We start from the raw sequence: 16,312 nt of genomic DNA on the forward strand, positions 1-16,312 counted from the left end.
ATCTAGGTCACTCAGTCTCATTGCGCCCCCCGAAAGTATTTTCTTGACCAGGTATGGCCCGGCCAAGTTGGGTTTGAATTTTCCCCTCGGATCGACGGGTAATGGTGCTCGAACTGACTTGAGGACCAAGTCGCCCTCCTGGATGTTTCTGGGTTTAACCTTCTTGTTGAATGCCCGTTGTATACGTCGATGGTATAGCTGGACGTTGTGCAAGGCGTTGAGTCGTCGTTCGTCTAGAAGAGTGAGTTGCTCGTACCTTCGACAGGTCCATTCCGCCTCAGGGACTTGACTTTCTAGTAGGATTCATAGAGAAGGGACCTCTAACTCTACCGGTTGAACCGCCTCCATTCCGTATGCTAGGTAGAAGTGTGTGGCGCCTGTCGGTGTTCAAATGGAGGTTCGGTATCCCCAGAGTGCGAATGGGAGTTTGCTCGGCCAATCGCGGTAATTGTCTTGCATTTTCTTGATAATGGTGACGAGAGTTTTGTTCGCTGCCTCCACCGCTCCGTTAGTTTGGGGACGGTAGGGGGATGATCGATGTCGTTTGATCTTGTATTTGTCCAGCAAAGCCTGAGTTTCCGCCCGGAAGTGAGAGCCTTGATCGCTGATAATTTCATGGGGTACCGTATATCGGCAGACGATGTTGTTTTGAATGAACTTGACCACTTGTTTGGCGGTCAAGACTGCATATGACTGTGCTTCTACCCATTTGGTGAAGTAGTCGATGGCGACAAGGACGAAGCAATGCCCCTTGGTGCCTATCGGGTTTACTTTCCCGATGATGTCAATGCCCAGGTTGAGAATGGCCAAGGTGATGTCATAGTGTATAAAAGGGATGGTGGTATGTGTTGTATGTTGGCGAAGATTTGGCAATTGTGGGAATGTTTGACGTAGTTACGGCAATCGGCCTCCATGGTGGTCCAGTAGTAACCTAGCCGCATGATTTTCCGTGTAAGCATCATTGCACTCATGTGAGGGCCACATTCTCCGTCGTGAACCTCTCCCATGACTTTCTTGGCTTTGTGATGGTCAATGCAAAGGAGGAGAATTCCTTGGGGTGTTCTTTTGTAGAGTTGATTTTGGTTTATCACGAATTGTGATGCAAGTAAACGGATAGCTCTTTGTCCTCTTTGATCAGAGTTGGGAGGGAATTCGTTTTAGGTTTTGTAATTGAGGATGGCTTGGTACCAAGGTTCATCATGGCTTTCCTCGTCATCGATAATAGCACAAATGTAAGCTGGCTCGCTCCTTCTTTCGACACATAGGGGCATTGACGTCATGTCGTCAGGTATGTTGACGAGCGTGACAAGTTTTTCCAGGGCATCAGCAAATTGATTTTCCTCTCGCGGCAAGTGGAAGTAGTCGACTTGGTCGAAGAACTCGGCCTCTTGATTGATCTTTGCTCGGTAGGGAGCTAAGCTGTCAGATCGGATTTTCCATGATCCGGACACCTGATTGGTGATAAGCGAGGAATCGCCGTGGACCCTCAGTCTCTTGATGCCAAGTGTGATGGCTGCTTGTAGGCCGATGAGGCATGCTTCATATTCAGCGGCGATGTTGGTTACGGCGAAGTCTAGCTTGACCGAGATCGGAACATGTTCTCCCTCTGGTGATATTAGAAGGATTCCTACCCCGAAGCCTCTCATATTAGATGCACCTTCAAAGTATAGGTTCCATGCGTCGGAGTCGGCACAAAGGATGTCTTCGTCAGGAAGTGACCATGTGCCGGTCGTTGGATCCTTGTTGACGGGATTTTCTGCCAGGAAATCAGCAACTGCTCTTCCCTTGGTAACCTTGAGGGGTACGAACTTGAGATCAAACTCGGACAGCATCAGTGTCCACCTAGACAGCCTTCCGTTTAGTACGGGTTTTTCGAAGATGTATTTAACCGGGTCCATCTTGGAGTAGATGTGGACCGTGTAGCTGAGCATGTAATGTCGCAGCTTCTTTGTTGACCATACTAGGGCAAGACATGTCTTTTCCAGTTGGGTATACCTCGTCTCGTACTCAATGAACTTTTTGCTGATGTAGTAGATGGCTCGCTCTTCGTTGCCAACTGTTTGTGCTAGCATTGCTCCCAAGGCTGTGTTGATAACAGTCAGGTATAGGGATAGAGGGATCCCCGGTTGAGGTGGCATAAGGACAGGAGGTTTGGATAGGATTTCCTTTATCCTGTCGAAGGCCTTCTGACAGTCATCGTCCCAATCGGTGTGATCGGAGGCTCGAAGCATCTTGAATATTGGTTCACAAATCATAGTGAGCTTGGCAATGAAGCGGCTGATGTATTGGACCTGACTGAGAAATCCCCGAATCTCATTCTCGTTCCTAGGCCGAGGCATTTGTTGAAGGGCTTTGACTTTGGTTGGATCAATCTCAATGCCTCCTTTGCTGACGACATGTCCCAAGAGTTTTCCGGAGGTGACCCCGAATGCACACTTCTGAGGATTTAGTCTCATGTTATATTTCCGCAGACGAGCGAAGAATTTTCGGAGGGCATTGATGTGGCCGTCCCAATCTTTTGATTTGACAATCATGTCATCGACATATACCTCTACCTCCTTGTACATCATGTCATGTAGGAGAGTGGTAGCGGTTCTTTGATAGGTTGCCCCGGCATTGATGAGGCCGAAAGGTATGACCGTGAAGCAATATGTACCCCACTGTGTAGTGAACGTAGTCTTGTGCATGTCTTCCTCAGCCATTTTAATCTGGTTGTACCCAGCATACCCGTCCATGAATGATAGGAGAGCATGTTCGGCACTGTTGTCTACCAGAATGTCAACACGTGGCAAAGGGAAGTCATCCTTTGGACTCGCCTTGTTCAGATCCCTGAAGTCGACGCACACCGGAATTCTTCCGTCTTTCTTTGGTACCGGCACAATGTTGGCCACCCAATCCGAGTATTCAGACACCTTGATGAACCCAGCCTTAAACTGTTTGTCTACTTCTTCTTTGATTTTTAGGGCTCACTCAGGACGCATCCGGCGTAGCTTCTGCTTCACAGGTTTAGCCCCGGGTTTAATAGGTATCCGGTGCTCCGCAATTTTCCTGTCAATCCCAGGCATGTCCTTGTAAGACCAGGCGAATACGTCCTTGTCTTCGTGGAGGAGGTCAACGAACTGTTGTCTTTCCGAGGAGTCCAGGGTTGTCCCCATCCTAAGTTCTTGAGGTGTATTGTCGGTTCCTACGTTAATAAGTTCGGTCTCCTCAATGATAGGGGTTCTGGTTTCCTGTTTGTCAAGTTCTTTGGCTAAGTGAGTTAGGTAGTCACTCAAGTCAAATTCCTCATAGTCATTCAGAATTGCATTGCAGTTAAATTGAGACGAGTCATAAGCAAACTTAGCGCTCATTAAGTTGACACGAGCGAAAAGCTCCGAAAGGACAGACATCTCGTGGTCAGTCAGAGGCGATACAACAGAGGAAGCGGCCCTGGAACAGGCTCCAGGTTGTCACCTTTCATGGGAGTGGAGGTGACCCTAGTAGACTCAGCCTCTGAATCAGCCACGACTTTGTGATAAAATAGTGGGAAGGGGACCTTGACTGGGACATCAGGAGTGTTAGGAGTTATGACAGACTCTGACTCTGACTCAGACTCAGACTCAGATCCTTCTTCACTTCCCTCCTTGAACATAGGGCCTTCTCCAGTTGTTATCTTGAGAATGCGGCCTTGGCGATCGGTCCACTTGATGGTTTTACTCCAGCCCTGGGTGGCTTTCTCCGGGTCAATATTGGAGATCAAGGCGGTTGGATCAAATTGATTGTCTTTCAGGGCGATGTTGATGATGTCCTCATAGTCGAGGTGTTTGACGTTATCTTCCCCAAAGAGGAGTGTGACAGCTTGTCCGTCAAGGCATGGTGACGGCTTGGACTCAGTTGATGTAGCTTCGATGTTGTCGAGGATAAAGTAGCAGTCCTGGAAGACTTCTACTCCCGGGTACTTAGCCTTCACCACAGAGTCATAGATTGGTTCCGGAAATCCGTGGTAGAGCTCAGACTCTCCCTCGGGGACAAAGTATCCGTTGAGAGTCAGGTGGTAGGGACGGACTAGGAGGTTTATATCCTGGATATCTTCGACGGTAGGCTCGTATCCCAGCCTAAAGGGAATGTTAGGGGACCTTAGCCTGTTTCAAGGGAGGCAACGGGTCCTTCAGTGGATTGAGCAGCAAACCCGGGAAATAACCCTGACGCATCATAATACGGTTGACCGTGAGGTTGGTGAACGGGTCACAATCAGAGGGCGTCAATTCATCAGTTATGGCCTTCACGGTTTGGAAACCCCATATTTTGTTGTCATCCTCCTCAATGGCTTGGGAGGCTATCCCCTTTCTCATGACTGCCTTGATCGGGGAAGCGGGAATCGTGATCGTTTTCCCGTTGAAGGGGACCCTGATCTTCTGGTGGAGAGTTGAGGTGACCGCCTTGACGGCGTGAATCCAGGGACGTCCCAGGAGCATGTTGAAAGAAGAGTCGATGTCGACCACTTGAAAACTGGTTTGTCTTTCCAGTGGTCCGGTTGCGATGATCAAAGTGACTAGCCCAACGACCTTGCGACGAGTGCCGTTGTAGGCGCGTACTCCTTGATTTGTCGGGACCAAATCGAATTCCTTGATACCCAGCCTGTGGGCGGTTTTGAGAGGAATGACATTCACGGCGGAACCGTCATCCACGAGGACCATGGGTATATTTTTCTGGAGGCATTGTACGGTGATATACTGGGCTAGAATATGATTGGCTCCGAACAGAGGGATATCCTCGTCGGAGAAGACGACCGGGTTGTTCAGATCAGGGGCGTCCCTCGTCATGTGCGCCACTATTTCTTCTGGGGTAGAGGTGGAGGGCACGGTTAATTTTCCCAAGGCCTGCAGCAAGGCCTGTCGATGCTCAAAAGACGTTGCGATCAATTGCCAAATTGAGATTTCGGCTTTTGTTTTCTGGAGCTGTTTCAAGATTGAGTTCTCGGGGGCCTTTGGTTGAGTGTCCACCTCTGGGACGATTTGGTCATTCGTTGTTGGGACGACCGTTGGATTGTTCGGATTTTGATAGGGACGTCCGGACCGGGTGAGATGCCCGATTTCTTTCGCCCGCTTCTCCTTCCCTGGGATGATATAGACATCCTCAACATCATCTCTCCATATGCCGTTAATTTCGGAGTCTCGAGGATACCTTGGAGGGGTATTCCTCGGTGGGTAGTTCTTGTGAGGGATATTTTTGTGAGGGCGATTTTTATGGGGGTAGTTATTTTGAGGGTAGTTATTTTGTGGGTGATTTTCGTGGGGTCTATGCCAGAATGGTCGCGGGAGCAATCCATCCTGGGGTGGGTAGTTTTGAATGTTTGGGGAATTCTCCCTCGGACGCGGTGCTGGGGGATTGAAGATGAGTCGACGGTAGGCGTCGTCGAGTCGGGTGATTCTTTCAGAAAGGATGGCTATGGCCTCCTCAACTTGCTGAAACATAGTGAGCATAATGGCAGCACTAAACACAAACACTCCGTCTGAAGGATATTTTTCCAAAGCATTCACCTCGTCATCAACTGGTAGGATGAGGTGAGAGCAGTCTAGGGCCGGCTCATCGTCAGAGATGGCGTGAATTCCCAGGGGATTCGTTTTGTTGTTCGGTTTAGTTGGTGGGGGTAAAGGCAAATCTCCTTTCTCGATCATGTCTTGAATGAGGTGCTTGAGTTTGAAAGAAGTTTCGGTATCATGCCCTGTCCCTCGATGATACTGACAGTAAGCATTGGGGTTCCAGAACCGGGACTTCTTGGCATCGGTCGGATCCGGGGTGGGTCCGATCGGTTGTAACTTCCCCTGGTTCATTAGTCTTTTCAGGGCACTTGCATAAGTCGACCCTATGTTGGTAAACACTCTCTGGGGGCGCTCAGTTTTCTTTGTAGATGGTTCAACGAGGTTAAACTCATCAATATTGTTTGTCTGGCCGTAAGGGCGAGATCCGGTTGAGGTGGATCCTTGATAACCTCTGCAAGTGGTCTTTGCTAAGACACCCTTTCGGAGGTCGTCCTCAATGCGCGTCCCAAGAATCTGTAGATCTTGGAAGGTCTTAATATTCTGATACCTCAGTAGGTTGGCATAAACTGGGCAGAGATTGTTGACAAACTTTTTCACCAGAGTTGATTCACTCGGCTTACTGACCAATTGAGTACTCACCCTCCTCCAACGGGTTTGGAACTCAGTGAACCCTTCTTTGTCGTTCTGGGTTAGCACTTCGAGAGTACGAGTATTGGCCTGGATCTCGACGTTGTCGGCATACTGTTTGGCAAACTCAACTGCGATCTCATTCCAAGAAGTAAGGTTTTTCGGATTAAGGGAGTAGTACCATTGGCGAGGAATCGGCTCCAAAGAGGATGGGAAGATCCGGGTAAAAAGTTCATGTTTAACCCTTTTAATGGCCATGTAGTCCTTGAAATCACGGATATGGTTGAGTGGGTCTTCCACTCCTTTGAACTTAGGCACATCAGTCAGGGTGAAGTTGTCAGGTAACTGGTCCCCAACAGGTTCGAACCTTCGGTTGTTCTCAAGATGGATATTGTTACCCCGGGCTAGGAGCTGTTCTTCCAAGAGCTTCAACCTCTTCTCGCCAGTCGAGGTGGGGTATTATGTTCCCCGCTTTCCTTGTTCTCCGGGCGTCGATACGGGTCTCGACGCGATCCAGGGTGACCTTAAGAGCGGTAAGCGGTCAAGCTAGCCGATCGTTGTGACATCTCTGTTGTTATCATTGTTGTTGTTGGACGAAGCTGAAGACGGGGCCATAGCTCTGAGGCAGAAAAACGGCTCACATTACAACTCAATCCGACACGGTTCCAAGACTGAACGCAGACAACACAAAGGACGGGACAAAGATCAGACTCAACAAGACGGGGCGACCGTGTGTGGTCCCTCGGTGCTGACTTGATTTATGACGTGACGGTGTTTGACCGAACCTTTGACACGAGTCCAACATGACAGCGTGACGCCGTTGGACGGGTCTCGTGGTAAAACGACTCATAAGTAAAGACCCATAAGTACGTTTGCTTTGACTCGATAGACACGAGGCGGAATTGGAATGGTGGATTGAAGTTTTCGAAAATAGAAATTTTCAAAAAGATTCATTTGTCGCTTTAATGGACGGCTTCTGAAGATAGAAATCTCCGCAAGTCGATCAGTTGAAAGGGGCCATCTTAAGTTTATTTGCAAAAGACGGTTTGAGTTTGAGTCGGCTCGAAAAACAGTGCATCGTTTCCCAAGACGGTTTTTGAAATTCAAAATTGTATGTTTTGAAAATCGAGTTTGAAATGTTTGAAGAGGTCTTGGGGACGGTGCATGGTCCTCGGGATCCCGAAAGTGTCTCGAGAAAAGGGTGTGTGCTTTCCTCGGGTTTTGAAAGAGCCATTGTCGGCGCGAAACGGGTTAAAATCCGTGTCAAGACGCGGCGATTATAACAGCGTAAAAAAGGTGATTTGAAATGGTTATACAAAACCGGGTTTAAAAATCGTCATTACGACGGCCTAGAAAGGAGTGCAACGGCCGGCAAAAGGCCAAGGTTTGAAATGGCCATTATAACGGCGCAAAAAGGTGTTTTTGAAAGTTTGAAAATGACACGGAAGGACTTATGATCAAGTAGCACATAAGCACTCGCAGTTCATTATATTATGCATTATGCTGACACGGGTTTTGGCTTAAAACGATGGGTTACACACTAAGCAATCAAACCCCGATTTGCGAGAGGGATACCAATCCAAACAAAATGTGTAAGGAGGGTGCCCTAGCTTCGTGCTCGAAAGTGATGAAAGCTCTTTGACGAAACAGAAATGTGTAACGTCAATGGTATGCATGACTCAATCGGGATTCGAAACGCGGGGATGAGAAAACTAACGCCGAAGAGACGAGCCAATTGGTCGAAAAGGGTTAGGTTGTGGGCCCGGACAAGGAACTCGACCGTGACCGTAATATCAATTAATGCATTCCAACCAAGACCTCGTTCGAGTCTCACCATCTAGGGATCACAAAGACGTAAATGTCTTAGTCTTCCCCAGCGGAGTCGCCAATATGTGGACATGGGCCACGTCTCGGTCTGTGGATTTGGGCCACTTACCGGTCCGCGGTCACGGGCCACCTGCGAGCCCACTTTGGTCTGTGGACCTGCAGCGGTCTTTTGAAAGCCACGCTCGGCGGCGTAAAAATGCTTTCGACAGGATCGTTTTAGATCGGTCGGTTTCGTCTCGGTTAGGGTCTCGAAACGATTAGAGATGTTCGGAGTCGCCACCAAGCATTTGTGGGATGCCTGGAACCCATTCGAATTCCACTTTATACCTCGGTCAAATCGAAGCACAACGCAGCGTTTGACATAGGTACTAAAGATAAGGAAATCGTCCCTCTTTAGCATCCTATCTCTAGAATGAGTCTCGTACGCCCTGGATAAGGTCATCCACTATCCAAAGTTTCTGAGTAAGAGGTGAAGGTACGTATTGGGAAGCCCTTTAATCAGACACCCAATCCCGCCCGCCTTAGCGGCCTCTACTGATCGATCTTGGTTGGTTGAATGCAAAAGTTGATAAAACGGTTTAAATGCATGAATGCGCATCCAATAATTTAAACCTAACATGTGAGAGCTTTCTAAGTCGGTTGATTTAATCCAAGTATCAAGTATAAGATGTTGAGTTGGATTAATGATTGATTTGCATGCAAGACGAAAATTAAACATCCATTTACCGTATTAGGTTTAGGGTGCATAACATGATCCATTTGTCTTAGTAAGGCGTTTTGCAAATATGGTTTTGGATAATCAAATAGTCATCTGATCCGTGCTATATCCGGGCTAACCGGAGTCGGGATCGTCCTAGACTAATGCTGGAAGGGAACAGGCCCTGTACCAGACGGCTATATGAGGCGCGAGCCAGCCGGCGATACAAGGGGCCTCCCTCTGGTTTTGAAAGTGAGAAATGGAGAGCCTGTTTAGGCGCGGGTTAGCCCACGGTTTATGTGCCGTGTTCTGACCTTTTAGAAAACGTTATAAAACGTGTTGGAAATGGGTATTTGAACCCGGTTTGACTTGAAGGGGTCATTTAGACCGCATTTGTTGATTTGAAGAACTAGACTCGAATAATCGTCATTATTTTGACAATATTCGGTGTCGGGTTCGATTTGACAAACTTGACATGAATAGTTTTGAAAATAATTATGGACTAATTGTTTTAAGTCCATTTGAATGTTATTAGTCGATACTCATCATCGTACCCGGGTTAAAATCCGGCATGGTATGTAGAACCAAGGATGACTTTGTGTTGGTAACTAATATGTTTGTTTGAAAATGTAAAGAAATGAAATAAAAGGCTTTAAAATACCTTTTAAATGTCATTAACCAAATATTATCACCGAAACACGAATTTAACCGTCATGGTATGAGGAACCAAGGGTGAAAAATGCTTTATGGTTAAAACATGTGAAATAAAATAAAAATGGTTCGAAAATACTTGAAATGGTGAAAACCGATTACAAATATGAAAAATGGATTAAGGGAAATGACGAGAACAAACACGGTTGATCTCTGGTCTGAATACCCCATTTCGGCGCGGGCTAGTTGGCGACCTAAGGGGCTTCTGCCTCAGACCAAAAATCAGTTTTGGCTCGTTTATTCCATGTTTTGGTTCATGTTATGCATGTTTTAGCATGTTATAGTCATGAAACGAATGAAAACATAATAAAAGAGGATTTTTACACCCTCATACTTACATGTTTGGTTATGGCGAGTGACCGACGTAAGTGTAATAACTCGTTTTATCAAAAAAAACTCCGTTTAAAACCGTTTTGGTAAGTAAAAAGAGTGTTTTAAGTTTAGTGATGGTGTAGTGGTCAAAGTGGTCGGTCAAGTTATTTAATGCACGATGACGGTACCAAACAATGTGTAAGGCTCGTGTTTACGATCGGTAGGTCGTAAATACGCATCGGGTTGTGACTTAAGAAGTCGAGTCGAGAATTTTAAGGGAGGAAAGAGGGGGCGGACACTCGCGTAAGTCTCAAATGGGTGGCATTTGAGGGGTATTTATAGGAGAATGAGTTGTTGTGTGAGTTTTGAGCGACGTGGCCACTTGGGCTGCTCAAAGAGGCGCGAGCCACGTCGCGGTTCTTCGAGTTGTGTTGTCACTTTCACAACAAACGCAATCATGATTTGTTCTATCCTAGGTTTTGTAGTCACATGTTTGGTAATTGACCGCCATGAATCCGGGCAAACTTAAGGTAGAAGGTTTGGAAAGTTTTGTTTTTGGTGGTTGACTCGGTTTGACTCGTTGTTGGGGTCGGGATTTGAATTTTTGAGTCGGTTTTTGGTCCGGTATCGAGTTTGACTCTAGTTAGTGTCATTGCGACCCCGTCGTCGTGCATTAAACACTCCAGGTATTTTTGAAATGTTTTGAAATGTTTTATTTTCGAAATCGTTTTAAGTTTTCCGACGTAAAGTTGTACACAAACTGTCAATCAAATGCCGCGATTCCAAAACATGTTGTAGTCCGATAATCATCGGGTGTTTGTTGGAGTCTCAGCAGATACTGGGTATCTACACCCTTATAAATAATATCAACAAAAATCCCGAGACACCCTTTTATATACCGTCACCCGTGGACCGGTTATTCATTTTACCCGCCACCCTTGGACCGGGCCTTCAAAACATCAATACAATATACAATATGGATAGTAATATATTAACCAGCTCAACATTCAACAATCAAACATCCAATTCCAACTAAACGAAATATTACAATTTAATTATTAATTATTCAATTCATTATATTAGTTTAATTAATTACAATTTAGTTTAATTAATTAATTCTCCGTGTAACGATTACGTAACCCGACCTATTAATTTATTGACACAAACCAACCATACACACTCCATGGCCCATACAATCCTGTATAATCAGATAAAAGACAAAACAGAGACACCACGACATGCCAAAATACCGAGTCCGAAACCCCTCACCAAGACAAGCCTATTGCGACACTCCTAGCCACCGACACCACCACCCAATCCTACCACGCTCTAGCCTGCACCACGGCCAACCCAGACAGCCCTTAACCACCACCTGAAACCTCCTATACAGGCCGTGAAATCACGCCCTAAACAACCCCGAAAACCCGACACGAAAACAACAAACCCGACTAATTCACCACCCTACTGCCACCATGACCACCCGTGGCCACCACCGTGGTCTCCCTTTACCCACGGTGGTTCCACCACCTGCTACAACAACGCACGACCCACCAAACGACTCACAACCCACCTAAACAGCTTAAACCCGCGAGAACCACCACAACCCGACAGCTCACCGCACCAACCACCACCTCAAGCCATCCCGACACCACCATTAAGACAGCCCATAGCCGAGCTATCCAGCCACCCAAGTCCCGTGTTTATTCGTCCAACCAATAAGTCACAAAACTCGTCTTAAATCCACGATAACCATAACTTTAGACGCGAAATTCGCCTTCCACGGTGGTCGACAACAGCCACAACAGGTTCCACTAACATCCCCAAGGTCAAGGCCAACTAACAAGGGTAACGGCACGGTTCACGGTGATCTATACGGAGTTTAAACGATAATTTAATTAAATACGACTATATAAATATAAATTGAGACGGTCTTACCTTGAGGCAACAATAATTGAATGAATTCTCTTATTTTTCTCCCTTAGATCTTTCTCTCCCTTGCCTTAGATCAATTATTGTGTTTTTATATTTTTTTATGCTTATGGGTAGATATAATAGCCTATTTATATAGATGTGGGAAGGAAAGAGGGAGGAAGTTTCCTTAAAACAATTATCTTTATTTTTCCCTTTTCTTTTTAATTACTCCTATATTAGTATTAGTAATAATATACAATTACAATCCCGACTATGTACTCAACATAAACGGCTTATCCGTGCTCACGACCCACATTCATTCTGTCTCAAGTATTATTTAATTATTTTATTTCCGTCTTACAAATTTATTATCCAATTAATTAAATTATTAAATATCATTTAAAACACATTTTAATATAATTTTACCGTCTAAAATGCGGGGTATTACAGTCTTCCCTCCTTAAAAAGAACTTCGTCCCGAAGTTCACCAAAATACCCAAACAACAGAAATAATATCTCAAATAAATTCCAACTAAATTTCTTATTAAATCCCTCACAAGATACTTTTATTATTAATTTTATCATAAAAAATATTATAAAATACGAGATGTTACATCCTATCCTCCTAAAAAAAGGGTTACGTCCCCGTAACCAACTAACTCAAACAAAAAGACTAGGATACTTTTGTCGCATAGCAGCTTCAGCTTCCCATGTAGCTTCTTCCACCTTATGATTAGACCATAAAACCTTCACTAACGCAGTCTCACCACCACGAGTCTTCCTCACTCTCCTATCCAAAATTTCTTTAGGCTCTTCAACATAGGACAACTGCTCATCAAGCTCAACATGCTCAGGCTCAAGCACATGAGTAGGATCACTCACATACTTCCTCAATTGTTAAACATGAAAAATATTATGCACTATATCCAAAGCTGGAGGTAATGCTAAACGGTAAGCTACCTCTCCTACTCTGTCTGAGATCTCATATGGCCCAATTTTCTTCTGACTCAACTTCCCTTTCTTCCCAAATCTCATCACACCTCTCATAGGAGATACTTTAAGCAACACCTTATCTCCTACAGCAAACTCTATATCACTCCTTTTCAAATCTGCATAACTCTTCTGTCTATCTTGCGCTGCACGCATCTTTTGACGAATAATGTTCACTTGCTCCACCATTTCTTGTATCATCTCAGGTCCCAACACAACTGCATCTGCCCTGTCATCCCAACACACAGGACTCCTGCACTTCCTGCCATACAATGCCTCAAAAGGTGCCATGCCAATACTAGCATCGTAACTGTTATTATATGAAAACTCAATCAAATCCAACCTCTCCTCCCATGATCCACCAAACTCCATCACACAAGCTCTCAACATATCCTCCAAGGTCTGAATAGTCCTCCAAGGTCTGACCATCTGTAGCTGGATGAAATGCTGTACTCATTTTCAACTGAGTCCCCATCAAATATTGCAATGCTTGCCAGAACGTAGACATAAACCTTGAATCACGATCAGAAACAATATCCTTTGGCACACCATGAAGCTTCACCACATTTTTGACATAAGCTTTAGCCAACTCAGCTTTACTCCAAGTATCTTTCATAGGAATGAAGTGAGCTGACTTAGTCAATCGATCCACAATCACCCATATCATATTATTCCCTCTCCGAGTCTTAGGCAACCCCACAATGAAATCCATCGAAATGCTTTCCCACTTCCATTCAGGCACATCCAAGGACTGAACTTTACCTTGTGGTCTCTTATGCTCTCCCTTCACTCTTTGACAAACCAAACATCTAGCAACGAACTCGGCAACCTCTTTCTTCATCTTAGGCCACCAAAAAGTCTTCTTCAAATCTTTATATAATTTATCTCCTCCAGGATGAACAGAATATGGAGTAGAATGAGCTTCAGTTAAAATCTTTCTTTTTAATTCCTCATCATCAAGTACACATCATCTCCCATCAAACCTCAAACCACCATCACTACCAATGTGAAATCGTTTCTTCCCACCTTCCAGCACGGCCTCTCTCCACCGTGCCACTCTTACATCTCCTTCTTGCTTCTTCCTGATCTCTTCATACAATTCTGGCTCAATGGTCAAATCTCCAATTGTATCTCCTTTCTTAATCATAGAAATGCCCATCTTTTCCACCTCTTCACGCAATTTCATCCTAGACATGGCAGTACACAAAGCATGGACAGATTTCCTACTAAGTGCATCCGCCACCACATTGGCTTTCCCTTCATAATAAATTATCTCCATGTCGTAATCTCCAACTAACTCTATCCATCTCCTCTGCCTCATATTTAGCTCCTTCTGGGTATAAATGTACTTTAAGCTCTTGTGATCAGAAAATACCTTAAAAGTAGCTCCATACTGATAATGATGCCACAATTTCAAGGTAAAAACCACTTCTCCCAATTCCAAATCATGAGTCGGATAGTTTGCTTCATACTGCTTCAGCTATCTCGAGGCATAAGCTATTACTTTCCCATTCTGCATAAGCACACATCCCAAACCATTCTTCGAAGCATCTGTATAAACTTCAAAATTCCCACTCCCTTCAGGTAAGGCAAAAATAGGAGCTGTAGTCAGGCACTCCTTCAGGGTTAGGAATGCCGTCTCACAACTCTCATCCCACAGAAACCTATTCTCCTTCCTCATCAAGGTAGACAAAGGCTTAGCTATTTTTGAGAAGTCTTTTACAAACCTTCTATAATAGCCAGCCAACCCCAGAAAACTTCTAATATCCCCCACATTCTTCGGTCTCTCCTACTTGGACACCGCCTCAATCTTGCTTGGATCCACTGATACTCCCTCCTTAGACATCACATGTCCCAGAAAGGCAACTTTCTCTAACCAGAACTCACACTTGCTTAACTTAGCATAAATATTATTTTCCCTCAAGGTCTGCAACACAATCCTCAGATGCTTCTCATGCTCTTCTTTATTCTTAGAATACACCAGGATATCATCGATAAAGACAACCACGAACTGATCTAAATAGGGACTAAACACATGGTTCATCAAGTCCATAAAGACTGCCGGTGCATTAGTTAACCCAAATGGCATAACAACAAATTTTTAGTGTCCGTACCTTGTCCTGAATGCAGTCTTTGGAATGTCTTCATTCTTAATTCTTAACTGATGGTACCCCGACCTCAAATCAATCTTAGAAAATATTCCAGCCCCACTCAGCTGATCAAATAAATCATCAATCCGCGGCAAAGGGTAACGATTCTTGATAGTCACATTATTCAGCTCTCTATAGTCAATACACAACCTCATGCTCCCGTCTTTCTTTTTAACAAATAACACAGGTGCTCCCCAAGGTGACACACTCGGCCTCACATAACCCTTATCCAACAACTCCTCCAACTGCTTTTTAAGCTCCTCCAACTCTTTAGGTCCCATCCTATAAGGTGCTTTAGAAATTGGTCCCGCCTCAGGTTTTAAGTCAATGCCAAAATCAATATCCCTCTAAGGTGGTAACCCTGGAATCTCATCTGGAAACACATCCTGAAAGTCTTGCACAACAGGTATACATGTCGCCCCAGGCACCTCCTCTCGCGTGTCCTTCACATGACACAAGATCAACTCACCTCTCTTCCTCAAACAAGATTTTAAGGTAACTGCTGAGATACGTTTTATTTTTGGTTTAACTACAAATCCCTTGTAAGACACTTTTATTCCCTTAGGTCCACTCAATGTTACTTTCTTTTCGTGACAATCTATAAAGGCTTTATATTTACTCAACCAATCCATCCCTAAAATTATCTCGAAACCACCCAAAGGAAATTCAATTAAACTGGTCAAAAAGATATCAAATCCTATTTTAACTGACACATCTCTATACACACGACTACAAGGTATGGAATCCCCCGAAGGTATATCAACTAGGTCTTTTATCTCATCATATTCTTTTAAATTTAAAGTCCTAGCATGCTCACTTGAAATAAAATAGTGGGTAGCTCCCGAATCAAACAAAACAAAGGTAGGCTCAGAATTAACAAGAAATGTACCCGTGACAACATGAGGATCTTCCTCAGCAGCTTCCTTTCCCATCATAAATAATTTCCCACTACTCTTAGCTCCACTCTGGCTAGTTGATGCTGACCCATTCTGCTGATTTCCACTGTTCATTATCTTATGAAAATTATTACTTTGGTTGTTATTGAAGCGATTTTGGTTGGAATAATTGTTGTTGCTCCTCTGATAATTGCCACCACCAGATCTTGGATTATAATTCCTATAATTCTGCACAGGAGTACGATAGCCTCCACTCTGGTTCACATTTACAAAACCCCTTCCTTGACTTCCCACATGAACTCTGCAATCAGCAATCTTATGACCCACTTTCCCACATCTAAAGCAAGTAAGCACACCACCTCCCAAAGCTCCTCCTCTGCCGAAACCTCCACGGTTTCCATTCCCATTATGCCCATTGTTGGAGAAAAAAGATCGGTATGGATTCACATTTTGTTTCTTATTCCCAGCATTCTCACTTGCAGCCTCAGTCTTTCTCTTCTCACCCTTTTCTTTCTTCTCTTCCTTAAGCATATCTGTAATCCTCTCAGCATGTCCAGCTCTTTGATACACGTCGTCCATGTTACTTGGTTGCCCAGCTGCCAGCCTCTTCTTGATAGTTGTGGTTAACCCCTTCTCAAATCTAAGTGCCAACATCTCATCACTAAAGTT

General features: G+C 44.8%; 2 protein-coding genes across 2 annotated transcripts; both read right to left on the reverse strand.

Annotated features, from left to right (window-relative positions):
• Positions 1-12,267: 12,267 nt before the first annotated feature.
• On the reverse strand, positions 12,268-13,438 carry LOC141601273 (uncharacterized). The gene is made up of 4 exons (XM_074421540.1): positions 13,360-13,438; positions 13,110-13,206; positions 12,664-12,826; positions 12,268-12,492 (listed from the first exon to the last, which is right to left on the reverse strand). The coding sequence occupies exons 1-4, from the start codon at positions 13,436-13,438 to the stop codon at positions 12,268-12,270; spliced, it is 564 nt and encodes a 187-aa protein (XP_074277641.1).
• A 126-nt stretch (positions 13,439-13,564) lies between these two features.
• Positions 13,565-15,028, reverse strand: LOC141601274 (uncharacterized). Its single transcript, XM_074421541.1, has 4 exons — positions 14,712-15,028; positions 14,325-14,434; positions 14,070-14,110; positions 13,565-13,990 (listed from the first exon to the last, which is right to left on the reverse strand). Exons 1-4 carry the CDS (start codon positions 15,026-15,028, stop codon positions 13,565-13,567), a joined length of 894 nt encoding a protein of 297 aa, XP_074277642.1.
• Between the last annotated feature and the right edge of the window lie 1,284 nt (positions 15,029-16,312).

The sequence above is a fragment of the Silene latifolia genome, chromosome 9 (genome assembly GCF_048544455.1).
Source record: "Silene latifolia isolate original U9 population chromosome 9, ASM4854445v1, whole genome shotgun sequence".
Classification (NCBI taxonomy): Eukaryota; Viridiplantae; Streptophyta; class Magnoliopsida; order Caryophyllales; family Caryophyllaceae; genus Silene; species Silene latifolia.